General features: G+C 44.3%; 1 protein-coding gene across 3 annotated transcripts in view; it reads left to right on the forward strand.

The window, feature by feature from the left end:
* The first annotated feature begins 827 nt into the window (after positions 1–827).
* Positions 828–15,167, forward strand: part of fndc1 (fibronectin type III domain containing 1) — a 44,046-nt gene continuing 29,706 nt past the window's right edge. For all 3 annotated transcript variants that reach the window (XM_080452989.1, XM_080452991.1, XM_080452990.1), the window contains exons 1-8: positions 828–936; positions 7,385–7,579; positions 7,828–7,914; positions 9,512–9,580; positions 13,410–13,658; positions 13,953–14,051; positions 14,155–14,272; positions 14,731–14,918. In XM_080452989.1, coding sequence (XP_080309115.1) covers positions 864–936; positions 7,385–7,579; positions 7,828–7,914; positions 9,512–9,580; positions 13,410–13,658; positions 13,953–14,051; positions 14,155–14,272; positions 14,731–14,918 — 1,078 coding nt within the window. In that variant the 5' untranslated portion in view covers positions 828–863. The remainder of the gene's footprint in view (positions 937–7,384; positions 7,580–7,827; positions 7,915–9,511; positions 9,581–13,409; positions 13,659–13,952; positions 14,052–14,154; positions 14,273–14,730; positions 14,919–15,167) is intronic.

The raw sequence follows: 15,167 nt of genomic DNA on the forward strand, positions 1-15,167 counted from the left end.
GCTGGTTTCCGTTAAGTAGTCGTCAGAGTCGTGATATATGAAATCTACACCTTAGATCAATTTATATAAATCCCAGGTGAGTTATTTTTATTCACAGTGATCCAGACCAGTGTATCTTTAGCTGAACTAGCTAAGGGGAGCGCTTGATTTCCTTACATACCTCGGCCGTGCAGGGCTTCTAATCACCGCAAAGTAAAGACAGCAAGCGCCCCCTATTCCCTCAGCAGATCTTCTCGCCCTCGCAATGTCTCGGTCGCTTTGCTAAGTAGCTATGCCAACAGTTTACACCTGAAGTTCATAGACATAGATAGTAGCTCAATCTGGCTTTAAAACATTATGAATTTCTATTGAATATCTTAGTTACCATGAGATTGACCTAACAGTTGAGTTTTGTTTCTCTATGTGTTTGTTTGGGAAAAGTTGACGTCTAAACAGTAGTTAACACACAGCATGGCTAAGAGTAAATAAACAGTGGCACTTACTGGGTGGCCGGGAAGTGGAACTACTTTCTTGTAGAAAGAACTGTTTGATTTGTTTGATTTTCATGTTGCCATATATGTAACCGTTTTAGAAAATCAATATTTTATAATGTCTGAGAGGGTCGTGCCTCACTACACCTCTCAGCCATTATAAAATACAAGGTAAACTGAGCCTTATTGCTTTATTAGGCAGGATACATAAAGCGTAGCTCCTTTCTTACCCAGGAGAGGGAGCCACATATGAGGGGAAACGGGCGCCAACGGTGTGTCCCTAAAGTTCCCAGCCCTCTCCTCCTCTTCCAGCCCTCTCCTCTCCTCTCCTCTCCCACCCCTCATCAATCCGTCTGTTGCGTCGCACCATAGGAGCAGCGCACTATACACACTATGGCATACGCTGCAACCAGGACGCTCTTAGCTTTATTCGTCACCTTTTGCGCATCAGGGCGTGGATTGACGGGTAAGATCCTATGTTATCTCGTTCATAATTTAACAGGTGCATGCTTCGCACTAATTTGTTCATCGGGACAACATTGTCACTGTTTGGAAGAGGAAGGTGTTTCCAGACACAGTTCGCTTTTCTGAAACTCGCTTAAAGGGATGTTTTGTGAAAGAAAGAAAAACATTTTTATTTTTGTTAAAAAAAAAAAAATGCAGCAAAGTAAACTAGGGCTAGGTTTAGTTTAGTCTGTTTCAACTTGCTGCTACTGTTATGTTTGGTGTTTGGATGCATATTTGTCATGGGGACAACTCCACCAAACTCACCTGAATGCATACTCTGACAAACTGTATGAGTGTGTGTTTATGTTGTTAAGTAAAGAAGCCTATGCCTGCACGAGAGAGAAGAACCAGTTTGAATGAGCAATCATGACGAAGTTGTGCTGACATTGTGTCTTTTCACCCGTTACTTTATGGAAGGAAAATATGATGATCATTTCCTCGAAGCAGTCATGGAATATATGCCGTTACATCATACAGTAGGCACATCATGAATTAATTCAGATTTCAGATATTACTATTACACAATAAGTTGTTTGATTTTGTGTCTGTTATGGCGACAAGAATTGTTACCTAGTCTAGCAGAGATTGGCAGGGTGTATGGTTACTCCCGAATCCCTCTTGAATAGTTCTGCTGATCCTTGCTTTTTATTGCATCTCAAGTCTTGCGCGCTCCCGTGCGTAATTACGCATGGCAGGTGGCGTCGAAATAGTTGCATCCAATTGTGTATTGTCCTGTTAACTAAACGTGCTTTGATGTTGATACAACTTGTAGCATTGTTGTTTTAAGAATGTAGAAGCGGAGTACATGAGGCTTCTTGACGTGTTAATAGTCCCATAAATTAATTTGACAAGACTGGACGTCTGAGTGGTAGCCTGCCCTGCAGGCACTCAGGGTGTAGACTGTGACGTGTGTCATATTAAGCCTGTCTCAGCAGACTGATGTGTCAAATGGAGATAGCATCTTGAGCAGGCAGACTGAGGCTGTGCAATCCATAGTGCAGATGTTTTAACGGTTCCTTGAGCACCGTTTGTTAAATCGATTCTTCTGTTAGAGAAACTCCTGCACTCCAGACCAAAAAAAAAAAAGAATTATGAGCTCAGTGGCCACATTATAATTTCCTTCTCATTGGTCTCCCCACCTCCCTGGTTTTACCAGTCTGCTTTATTTTGTATTCTTTTTTTCTCTCTCTCTCCTTTTTCAGTTAATCGATTTATATCCACATCGTCCTATCCCCCCATTCCTCACTTAATCTTTCTCCCTCTTTAACCCTTTCACTTCTCTCTATATATTGTTAGTCCCGTCCCTGGCTTATGATGTCATGGGTGTTTTCTGACGGTACTCAGCAGATGTTTGTTGTGGTTCTCTGTCTCGTTGAGGCAGCATGAGAACCCATTCACACCTGGGAGCAGCCTGGGACAATTCCATTCCTGTACTGCAAGCCAGTGGGCGGTACCTCTAGTCTGGAGTGGTTGTGGAAAGATGATGGAGTGTTAACTACTTTATTTTCGTGCCAGTCTAGAGGGACTGCGTGCCACGGACAGTATTAGGGCCATCATGGGTATCTGGACACTGGTTGGAAGCAGGCTAAATAACAGACAAAAAGCATACTGTTTTTGGATAATACACAATGACAACTTCTTCCACTGGACCACAATCCATCACTTGCTGGAATGTGAGACTGGAGAGAGAGGGTAACTGGTAGAGAGGAAAGAGGGAATCATGTCCTCGCAGGCCAGGCCAGGAATTTAATTTCTCCGCTCCACTTAATGAAGTGGAATTCTGATGGAGAAACGAATTACATATATATGAGTGAGCTATGGAAATCAGGAATTGAATGTGAGCGTGAGAGAGAGTGAGTGAGAAAATGAGATGAATCATAAAAAAGTGAGTGAGAAAATGAGATGAATCAGAAAAAAGTAATTTAAAGAGAGAGACTGAAAGAGAAAAAAGCTTACTGAAAAATGGCGCCAATTGCTAATATTTTCCACCGCACCAGGAATGTGAGCAGTATTTGATCACTTGACTTACGTAGGTCGAACTCAGGCTCGCCCACCTGCCACTCATCTGTCAAGCCTGCCACTGCCGACTTATCTCATGCCATGATGTCATCTCTAGGCACCGTGCCAATCAGATAAACAGGTAGCACCTGGTCCATGAGCCCACCTGTCACAATACAGGGGCAGTCATAGCAGCAAGTTTGTTACACAGAGAAAATGGCATGACGCTATGTCCCAACATGTGGATGTTAAGGTCAAGTTCAGGCACACTGCATAATCCCAAGTGCTAATTTAACTATGATTTAAATTAAATTAGCACAGGATTTCACAGTGGGTTAATGTTTAGGAAAGGGAGTTGACATGAATCCCTGGACTGGCAAGTATAATATGGACAAAACGTGAATGACACATGCTCGCCCTTCAAACAACACCTACTGTACCTCTGAAATCACCATTGAGCAAGGCACTTTATCCCCAACTGTTCTAGTGCACATGGGCGAGCCGTACATAACAGTACTAATTTGTGGATGTCTGTGCACTCATGTAAAGCCTCCTCTGCCAACGTTATATCTAAGGTTAACCTCTTTCTATGGGTTGAATTACAATAACATTAAACCACTCTGACAGTCAGCCAGGTGATTAATGTGCTGGTGAAACTGACTGCAGTCAAAAGACCAGGTGGTCTCTGTCATATTGTAGCTTCAGTCTGGTCTGTTTGCTTTATGGTCTAGTTAGTTGAATACTGGTGAGGCATTATGGCATGTTAAGGTAAGAAAATGTGGCACTGGTGGTTGGTGTGTTACCAGGGGCCACTAGAGTTCTACCTCTCCTGACAATATACAGTATGACACTGGGCTGGGCCCCTCAGCCAGACTAGTTAACTCAGTGCAAGTCACCCTGTCCCTCCCCCTTCACCACCCAGAAATGACCCCCCCCCCTCCCCATCCCCAGGTTATTGATGCTTATGCAGAGGACAGTTATGAGGGGTTAATGGGAGATGCAAATGGAGGTGACTGAGGGGTCGGTGTCTGTGATTTTGTAGTAGGTGAGGTGAGAAGGTGCACTTAAAAGCAGAGGAAGAGTGCAGGTGCACGAACAGAAGCACTTTCTCGAAGAATTTCACAAGAGGCATTCAACCCAGAGGCTCATATGCTCCATGCTTCATATGCTCCATGTACCGTTTAACACATGCACATGCATGTCTGTGCAATGTGTGTGAGAGTGTGTGTGTGTGTGTGCGTGCGTGCGTGCGTGCAAGTAATAAAAGGGTGCTAAAAACATTTGTACACACACACACACACACACACACACACACACACACACACACACACACACTTCCCTCAGTAAAGACACTGACATAATGACCCCTCAGGCCCTACCCTCATTCTTCACATAGTCAATCTTTTCCACTGTCAAACTCGATGTCTATAGTCTGTATCTGTCTACCGACCTGGGCCAACCTACCGACTTACCTACATCAGGGCCCAGGTGCAATAAATCTGTACAAATAAAAACATAAAAACACATTCAACAGTAAGGTTCAGTATAGAAAATATTCTATTATTACCCTAGTTTCCCATGGCAACCCCTTTGAACTCAAGTCAAAGCCCCTAAATTATTATGTTGCGGCTGCTCAGTCGGTTAACTGCTTCACACAACAGTTTATTCTTGGATGGCGGCATTCTCACATGTGCTGTGCTTTAAAAAGAGCCTTGATTTAATCAGAAACCTCTGCTTTGCACTCGGAACGTAAATCTCCCAAAAGGCCAAATCACAGATTGATGTCTGGACAGGCGAGCGGATCCATTGCTACGTAATACACGGCCTTATTGGAAACAGTGGTTGGAACTGAGTGAAGCGCGTCCAGGCTTGCATCAGTGCGGTCCGTCTCGAACAGCTGATGAAAACGACCCCCGCTGTAAGCCTCGATTAATGAGGAAATAATGAGACAGAGATAGTGTTTTGTTTTCTGCTTTGATTGGAAAATACTCACACACACACACACACACACACACACACACACACACACACACACACACACACACACACACACACGATAACATGGGTCTGTATCTCTGGGCTATGTGCCACCGTTGTGGTATCTTTCAGTGAGCAGGCACAGTGACGAGAAGAGCTTTCAGCGCATACTAAAACTGAAAGCTAAAGAGAGACAACACTGCACGTCTCTAAGGAGCTGTAGTCCTGTAAACTTGAGGCTCAAATGGTTTGTGAACGTGGAAAGTAATAGAGGAGATCACAGCTGGGCTCACACCTGCAGACAACAAGAATTTAGAGTGATAAAGTGATTTTGTGGCCATGCTAAACCAAAACTACCGCTGTAAACTCTTGGAGAGCACAGAGAAGTGGTGTTGACTGTTTATGAGTTGGACATACTGCAACCCTGCAACAGTAGTAGTTACAAGTGATGTGACACCAGTGAATGACCAGAATGCCAACTATGTGCATTTTATGTTATTTCATGTCTTATTTAACACCAGTTATTTTTGTAATTATAAGATGTTTAGTGGCATTTGATTAGCAAGGGGTAAGGTCAATGTACTATAGTTTTCAGGATTGAAATATTTTCCTCTCTTACTAGGAGTAGTTATTTATTCTGTCTGAATAAACTAAAGTGCTTATTTGCATTGAGTGAGTGATTGACCTCATGCAAGGTAAGGCAAGTGCACATTTCAACAAGGCAATGCAAAGTGCTTTACATAAAACATTAAGCATTAAGACACAGAAATAAGAATAAGATTACAGGGCAGCTGAAATAAATATATATATTTTTTAAACTCAGTAAAAGCCAGCGGCAAACAGAAAGGTCTTTAGCTTTCATTTAAAACAACAGAGTTGTAGCAGACGTGCAGTTTTCTGAGTCTGAGTCATACAAACTGATCGCTACTTCTCCACGTTTAGTTCTGATTCTGGGGACAGAAAGCAGACCTGTCCCAGATGACCTGAGAGGTCTGGATGGTCCATGATATAGCGCAGAATCGTAAATGTACTTTGGCCCATGCATGCATGCCTTGTAATCTATACAGGATTGTATTGGAATGAAATTTGAAGTACCAATGTTCCCACCATTATCCTGATATTGGACAAATGCTATTTGGCAAACTGTCATGAAGATTCAGCCAAGGTTTCAGTCTCTGTGCAAAACTCTCAGGCACAAATCTGTTGTTTGTGTACATGATGGTCTAAACAGACTCATCCTGGGCATCTTAGCTACACTGTAAACTCCTCAGTGTTTATTTCACTCTGAGAGTGTACTAATGTAACCAAATATCAGGTCCATTTAGTTACCTTGTGTACACCCTCTGAGTGACTAAATGGATACAATTACAGTAGGCTCATTAGTGCACTGCTGGGTCTTTCAATGGTCCTCACTCACACACAAGCTATATTGGTATTGTTATGTTGATGTTTTAAGATGCTACTAAATGCTTTATCGCATTAGTTGAGTGTTATCAATGCCAGCCTGCTGGGGAATCTTGTCCTCACCACTACAGTGGGCCATAGTCCCTTGCACGCAACCCAAAGGAAGATGGAGCGTGTCTGTTAATACTCAGGAGTGTTTGTTGCTGTTTTGTTGCTTTGTTATGGATGAAGTTAGACAAGAGGGGGAAAGAGGAGTCCTTTTTTTCCTGCATTTTTACATGCAGAGTTGCAGACACATCCTCATTTGTTTACTATTATCCAAGTTGTTCTGTAGTTTTCCGGGCAGCCTTACATGCAAGCTGAGACTTCATCCAAATCAGAATTTATTTAATTGCCAAGTACAATTACTGTAATCTACAGGGAAATATCTTGTGATATTGGTGAAAACACATGTGAACAGCTTGCAGCTTATAGTGCATACTAACACACATGGACAAGACCACACGCACACGCACACACACACACACACACACACACACACACACACACACACACACACACCATTTTTGACAGTGGTGTATACATGGATATTAATCACCCTCGAGTGATGAACCCTAGCATAAATCCCTATTCTGCACATAATTTCAGGAGAACATACAGCAAAAATAGGCAAACCTTCGGTGAAAATGGGCAACCTTTTGGCAAAAAATGCAGAACAAGCTAGTGACGCACATGTGAGCTATGAGATGGTAGATCGTCTATATTTCCGATTTGACATCCAGTGAAGTACATAGGAGTTTAAGTGGTTAAACATTCATGCAGGCTTGTGTGCACAGAGACAGTGTAGGCCCAGTTAACACCCTTATCTTTGGAGACACTTGTACGTCATCCCCTGTTGACTCAGAGCCGGTCAGAGATTTATTTCATTTGCCTGCCCATCTAAATTTTCAAACTCAATAATTAAGTCAATTTAGAGTAAATTGGATGCAGCCCATTGGTACAAACACCCACATTTGTTTGTGTTGCAGCTGAAAAACCTTTGCGGCCGCGCAATGTGAAACTGACCTCCGTGGGCAAGGGCCTGAAGGTGAGCTGGGAGCCTCCCGTCCAGCTGGATGGAAGCCCTGTGGACGGCTACAGCATCGGCTATGGCAAGTCCATGAGGTCGCTGCGCGTCATTAAAGTGGGCAAGGACAGCCGCTCCCAGCTACTGGAGGATGTAGGTAAGAGACAGGGGAAAGAAAACAGAGAGAATGTGTGCGAGAGAGACATGATTGTGAGCGGGAGGAAGGAGCGTGGAGGGTCTGCATTCATGTTGTGCGTTAAAAGAGTGAGCATGTATGTGTGAAAAGGCCCTGAGGAGATGCTGGTACGGTAGCCGGGCTGGACAAGAAAGTCATCCAGAGGAAGAGAAATGGAGGGAAAGGAGGAAAAAAAGAGGTTTGGCTTAAACTTCGGAGTGTGTTTTCAGAGCCCGGAGTTCTGCACTTTCTCAAGATGAGTGCCGAGAACGAGGAGGGGATGAGCAAGCCCGTGTACAGAGCAGAGACGCCTGGAGGTGAGGTGTGCGTGTGTGTGTGTGGGAGTGGGACACATTTTTATCTGCAACCGAGTTCATTATTGGGCGTTCTGTTGTGGTACATTTGCCAGCAATGGAGCGTTCTCAAGGCCATCATGTTGTGACTTGTCACTTTCAACCTGGTCCAGTAATTCAATGAGACCACGTCCCACAGCAGTGATTTCAGACTAAAGCCTGATTCATACTGAGTCGCACGACGGCATCGCGCGCCAAAAATAGCCGACCTAGAAGGTCACAACACAGCGTGGATGCGACGCGTTGTGAGCGTAGGTCGCTATTTTTGGCGCATAAATTAGGCTTTAAAATCCGGGGACATTTATTTTGAGCTCTTTACAGCCTTTCCTGGCAGTTCTTAATCTCACCTTGTAAAAACACAAGTCAAGGCCTTATGTTTCTATAAATGTACAGTTTGCAGTGTTGGAGGAGCACAGTCTGCATTTGTCATTATTCCATTTTCCTCTGTGCTTGGCATCATGGGGCCATACTTCATCAGCAGTTTTAAAGCCTGCAGCCAACCCTTGTTTTCCACATCCAAACCAAGCCCAGTTCCTTTAACCCCATCTCTTGTGTTGTGGTCACTCTGTGCGTGATTGAGTATTTGTTTGGTGGGTAAGTAGAGGTGTGACTGGTGTTGCAGCCTCTCACTGTCTTCCATCGTGTGTGTGTGTGTGTGTGTGTGTGTGTGTGTGTGTGTGTGTGTGTGTGTGCGTGCGTGTGTGCGTGTGTGCGTGCGCACGTCTGTGTGCATGTGCAATGTGTGTTTCTGTGCCGACACATCCTCTCATTGCCTTTATCTTTGTAGGCCTATGTGTCTGCATTCATGTGTGCGTTCGTATGTGTGTGTGTGTGTCTTGTTGTGTGCCTTTGTGCGTGCCGCCGGCGGGCGGCCCTAGCGTTTGTTCCAGCTCCTGCACAGTGTGTCATAAATCTGCGTTTCAGTGTTCCCGTTTCCCAACATTCCTTGCAGATCGATCTACGTTGTTCCCTCAGCAGCATGCGAGCAGCACCCGTCTCCATAAATAACACCCCGCTGCTTTCCTCCACATCATTAATTTGTCTGGCTAGTCTCTGCTAGAACAACATAGGGATAAAGATGACTTAAAAGTCCCGTTATACTTTGCGTGCCTGTGTCGTGCACGGTGAGCTTGTAGATCGCCTGTTTTCGGCACGCGACACAGGCGCACAATTAAGTATAAACCTTTCATCGGTGGGGTGGTAAGGGGAGACAGAGAGAGTGATTGATCGAGAGAAAGAGACGAAGAAAAAGAGTGATGGATATTTAGAGAGAGAGAGAGCAAGTTATAGACTCCTTTCTCACAAATGATGGCCACATTTATAATTATAGATTCAAAATGCTATAGCTGCAAATAAGATTAACACAGACAGATGCAACAACTCTTGTGTATGAAACATACAGGTAACATTTGCTTCTCTTGAATAGATTGTTTTGAAGCAAAACAATTTATTTTTGCGAGGGCCTATCTCGATTGTCCATCATTTTGTGCCAGCGGTCTCATTGCCTACCTGTTGTTGACACTGGTTGTTATATAGAAAGGAAACGTGTGTCTTCCCCCAGGTCCTGAATTCGTTAAGCTGGACGGTTTTGCTGTAGTCGGTGGAGCACCTGTCAACTCCTCATCAGCAGGTAAAGCAGACCTCAACACAAACCCTAAACTAATATACCATTACATTCAACAGCTGGGAGTAATGCTTCCCAGCTTAAAGCTGCATGTACTCGTAACATTATAGTCAAGTGCCTGTGGAAATTATCTGCTGTCATCATACATGTAAGTGGACTCCCCTCATCTAATGTGATGATTAATCTCAATGCATCGTTTGGGGAAGCTTTGACACAAAATACTAAAATTCTCCACTATCGTGTGCCTTCTGTCATAGTAGGATAGCATGTTTAAATAGATACAGCATTTCATTTGCCTACTGTAAATAGATACAGTACACGCTAGAGGTATCCATTTATGCCAAGCATTTTTATACAGTATGTCTAGTGTATGACTTTTGTTAGCCTGATCATGATGTTAGCCAGGTTGATGATTACAGATGATTAGGCTATATCCAGTCTCCCCTGTCAAAAAAGAGAGCAAATGTTGACCAAAGGTGGGCATCAGTAGGGTTCATCATCTGCAATCTGCCCTTTAGATTTTGACATATCTTGTAAGGTATCTTGCAAAGATGACAGTTTGGCCTGAGGGTGGCACTTCGGGCTCACTCAAATAGGCAATCTGCCCATTCGATTCTGAGATAACTTGTGTGCAATTGGAAATGTTGGCCTAACGGTGGTGCTAAAGAAAAGACCACTATGGGGTCACCAAAATGGCCATCCTTTGGGGAGCATAAATGTGCTCAGCACTTTTCATGGCAATCTCCCCTTTTTGAGATATCTTGTGTGCAAGTGGAAATCTTGGTCTAATGGTGCCAATACAGGACATACCATTAGGTCAACTAAATCAGTATGGGTCATTCTCTGGGGAGCATGAAGGTGCACAGCTAATTCCAAGGCAATCCAGTGGCCCAGCCAGTAGGTTTGAGATATCTTGTTTTGGAGTAAAATGTGTGCCAGTGGGAATTTTGGCCTAATGGTGGCTTGACACTAGAGAAAAGGCCACTAAGTCTCCAAAGTATGTTGTTGTTGCTATGTTGTTTGTGACCAAAGTGGTGAACAAGTGGACAGATGGGCCGACATCGACACAAAAAATGGGCCCCTCGCCTCCGAGTCTCAGCCAGTCGTTGAGGTGGGTCTCCACCAGAGCAGCCGGTATGTGTCTCTGGCCATCTGCCTCGTAGCACCTCGGACCATCGAAGTTCCAGGAAAGACAGCAGTGGTTTGGCAGTGGCAGGACTCCGGGAGCCACTGCTTTAGTGGTCCGCGGTGTAGAGACCCTGGGCCAAACTATGCACATGACACGTTTTCCAGAGAGAAAGAGAAATGAGAAAATAAGGTGCAAGAGAACCTGGCTGATTTGAACCAAATGGGGAGTACATCCATCTTTCATCAGCAGCTTGTTCCTGGGGAGACGGTAGAAAACAGACAGAACTCATTAAAACAAACCACACACTTCCCAGCATCTCTTGTTCTACGTTTTTCTTTAGCTTGGGCAGATACAGGCTTTATGAATAACATTCGAAGAACCTATCACTGATCTGCAGCTTGCATACGTGTACTGTATCTGTTCCTGAGACATGTATATTTGAACCTTGACCTTGATTGACCTTGACCTTTCCAACCCAAAACGTAATACTCTCTTTGGGGCACGCTACTGATCACTCCCATTTCCCCATGTATCAAGAAAATCTGGGTGTCTGATCTCAGTTAGTTTGTTCAAAGACAGACACACAGACAGGGAAGATTACAATACCATGCCACACCACACACACACATTGCCGTGGACAGGCTAAGAAGGCAGGTTTAGTTAGCTACACTGAGTTTCCACCAGACATGGGTCGGTGTTAAATATTCATGACACGATTGGTCAAAGATAGCCAGCAGCATTATTATCAAAACAAGCTGGAAAAGGCTTTTCTTTTTTTCTTTTTCATGGTTAAACACTTTTGTAGTCACAGTATATTTGGTTTCATCTGGTTTAAATCTTCTATTAAAATCTTATTTTTATTACCTCTGACAACTGAATTGGACAGGGGTTGTTATGTCTTCACCCCATTCTGTTTGTTTGTCTGTTAGCAAAATAACGCAAGAATGGATGGCCAGCTTTTTCATGAAACTTGGAGGGAATGATCTGTAGGCTGTCCTGAAGAGATTATTAATTAAGAGACTTGAAGATGAGATTTGATATGTTGGATTCCTCATGCAAAATTAGATCAAGTGATGTAACCTTTTGATGTCCATGACTATGCTGTGCCATGTCATTATTCCGTCGGCCTGTTGGTCCGACTGGCCCCATTATATACATAAGTGTTCCAGTCGTTTTTGTGTAGTTTAAGCCCTTATGTTTGAACCCGGTGTTTCAAGTTCACCATAGCAGGAAAAAATAAAGAAAACTACTACTGTACCATTACTATTTTACAGTAAAACCCTTTGCTGGCACATTGCTAGTAGAAAGACGGGCTAGTAGAGAGACAGATGGTGGCGTTAAAGGCAAAGATGTGAACACAGGAGAAGCTGAAAGGAAACCTCAGATCTGGAGACAGATGGAGAAGTGACAGAGAAGCTGGCACATCACCCAGCAAAATCATCAATGAAAGTAGCTAACCTGTGACCTATCAAACCATTCCCTTTAGATCCAGTGGGAAAAATAAACCACTCAGCTGTACTGGCAGAGGGAGAGAGAGGAAAAGTGTGTGTGTGTGTGTGTGTGTGTGTGTGTGTGTGTGTGTGTGTGTGTGTGTGTGTGTGGGTGTGGGTGTGGGTGTGTGTGTGCGTCTGTGTGTCTGTGTGTGTCTCTCACACACACACACACACACACACACACAGACACACAGACACACAGACACACAGACACACAGACACACAGACACACAGACAATGAGACAGAGAGACAGCTCCAGGTTCTACCAACACAAAAATAATATCCGTCTCCTTCTCTTCTGTTTTCCTAAATCCCCCTCAAGACAAACATGCCTTCCAGCTCCTGTTGATGAAATATCTTAAATTCCCCCCTTAAATGTATTAAAAACGTCAGTCTCTTTCAAATCTTCCTTAATATACAGCCATGTAAGTAATCAATCACAGCAGTGTTTTCCACCACAAACAGCTCTGGGCAGAGTGCAAAGGGCCCCCAAAACAACATTTAGACCATGCTCAGACCAATTCTCACTCTCTATAAAACCAAAAACTAACTAAATTGGTTAGGCGGTTTGGCAGCAGGATGGGAGACTCTGATTCACAGCATGTTGACCTTACTGACCCCTTCACTTCAGCCACATCCATTTACTTAAGTGAGACGACTTGCTTAAGCTGTGTGTACAGTCAGCCTGATGGGAAACCAGGCAGATCCCTCTCATCTGACAGTGATTATGAGAAAGGAACAGGAGAGGAAAGAGGAGGAGGGACCGACGTGTTTTTCATATGTTGTCAATGCTATCGCTCAGCGCGGCCGCCAGAGCGACGACGGATGAGGGCCGAATGTCTGGCTGTCTGTGTCTGCATCCAAGATGGCGTCCCACTGAGAAGACATTCCAACAGGAAGCAGGGGAATAGCAGAATTAGGAGCGTATGACAGTGGGACGCCATCCCATCGTGTGTCGTGATTGTGACAGGGGGCCATGTTTTCAATTATTACTGGGTGAATGAGATATGGGATTATGTGTTTATCGGTAGATGGCTGAGTTTCGCACAATGGGGACTGTCACTGATGTATTTGTTTTCCATGGTAATATTCAGTCTCAATAGTGCCCCTGTCTGCAAGACGCGATTACAAATCACAAATCTCAGACGATCTATGACGTTTAGCTTCAGTGCTCTCTGAATTTTCCTCTCTGTCTCCTCTATCTGCCAACAGTGTCGACCCGGTCTAGAGCAGCAGCACCCAGAGCTGAGCCTCCTGTGCAGGCTGTCACCACCATGGACAGAAACAAACAGCCCTCAGGTGTGTCTGTTGCCAGGACACACAGAAGGCCCCCGCAGTCTTCCTCGGGCCCTCGGCAACCAGAGAGAGCTCTGGCAGGAACCCCGCTAGTGGACAGGAGGCCCCAACGCTACACCAAGCCTCAGTCTGACCAGAGGAACCGCAACGCAGCCTCTCAACTAGGTGAGAGGCCCCTGCAACGCACTCTGTTTTTGGAGAAATATCATTGACTGCTAGAAAAGTTATAGCCTATATAACAAGTGTAAAGATCTCAGAGTTAAATTAACATTTTACTGTGTACAATTGTGACTGTGTAGAATAGTGATCAAAACAATCTTGTATCCACTATTGTCCATTGTGTTACCAATAGTGTCCATTTCACTAGTGTCCATTATGTTACTGCTAGTGTCCATTGTGTTGCCACTAGTGTCCATAGTGTAAACCCGGGCCATGCCTGGTATCCCTTTCTGTTCATAGCATCTGAGTCCGTTCATGTGGTGTCACTGCAGGCACAGAGAGCACTGGGCCGGAGCGCACCCGCCAACAGAGCCGCCATAACCAAAAAAGCTACACCAGGTACAAATGTGCAGCACCAATGCATTTTGAGCCAAATAATAACCAAGTATCATGGTCAATATATTTACTTAATGTTAATCTTTGTGTGTGTGTGTGTTTCCAGAGCCTGAGGAGTATGAGGCCAAGGACATCAGTGTGCGGGTCATGTCCCCTCAGTCTGTTCTCATCTCTTGGGTTGATCCCGCTGTTGAGATGGGGAAGGTCACCGCAGGAGCATCCAGGTAGGACTCTGTGAAGAAAGAAGGAGACAGAGCATGTGTGCATGCATAAAAAAGACCACTTCACCATTTTCAACCTATCTTCATATACAGTAATTGGTCCTCGCTAATGCTCACTATAAGATGGCGCCATTTCTGTCTACTCGCTCTGTGTCTCAGGAGGGCTGTGGACAGTTCAGAAACTTGCCTACTAGTGACATCATCGGTAGGCAGGTTTGGACATTTCAAACGAGATCACACGTGTCGTCATGCGACCTGCTGTGAGCTTGTAGATCTGCTAGTCTCACAATTTGTGCAAATCTTTTTTTTATTTTCTAAATTTCAATGCAGCAAAATGCATTGATATTAAAAAAGACCACTGCTCCCCCCATGTTCGGATGGCCATCTGTCCTCCTCTTTATCTTCTGAAGAGATAAAAGGTTCCCTTGCTTGAACTTCAACTGCATTCTCCCCTCATCCAGATCCTACACAGTGAAGTACAGAGAGAAGGGGGAGTCGGCACGCTGGGAATACAAGGAGAGCACCCAGAGAAGACTACTTATAGACACTCTGTCAGCAGACGGCATGTACGAATTCTCGCTCAGAATCTCGCAGGGAGACAAGCATGGCAAGTGGACTGTCTCAGTCTTCCAGAGGACCCCCGAAGCAGGTAGGCTTTGCCTCTGCCTGAAGATGTGCTGACCTTGTTTTGTTTTGTTTTGGCAGTGCACTAATGTAATAAAGTGACAATTCATCTAAAAAACGACCATCAGATATTACTTTAGATAATAACATTATTCAAAAGATTGTGAACTGTGTTTAGGAAAGATAATCTTCAGGACCACAATGGGAACAAGTCCCCAGGACTTTTTTGTGTTATCCTTTTAGCCTAAATGTCTTTCTGTACTCTGTGCTGTTT

Source organism: Gymnoscopelus braueri (assembly GCF_963280865.1).
Source record: "Gymnoscopelus braueri genome assembly, chromosome: 16".
NCBI classification, from domain to species: domain Eukaryota; kingdom Metazoa; phylum Chordata; class Actinopteri; order Myctophiformes; family Myctophidae; genus Gymnoscopelus; species Gymnoscopelus braueri.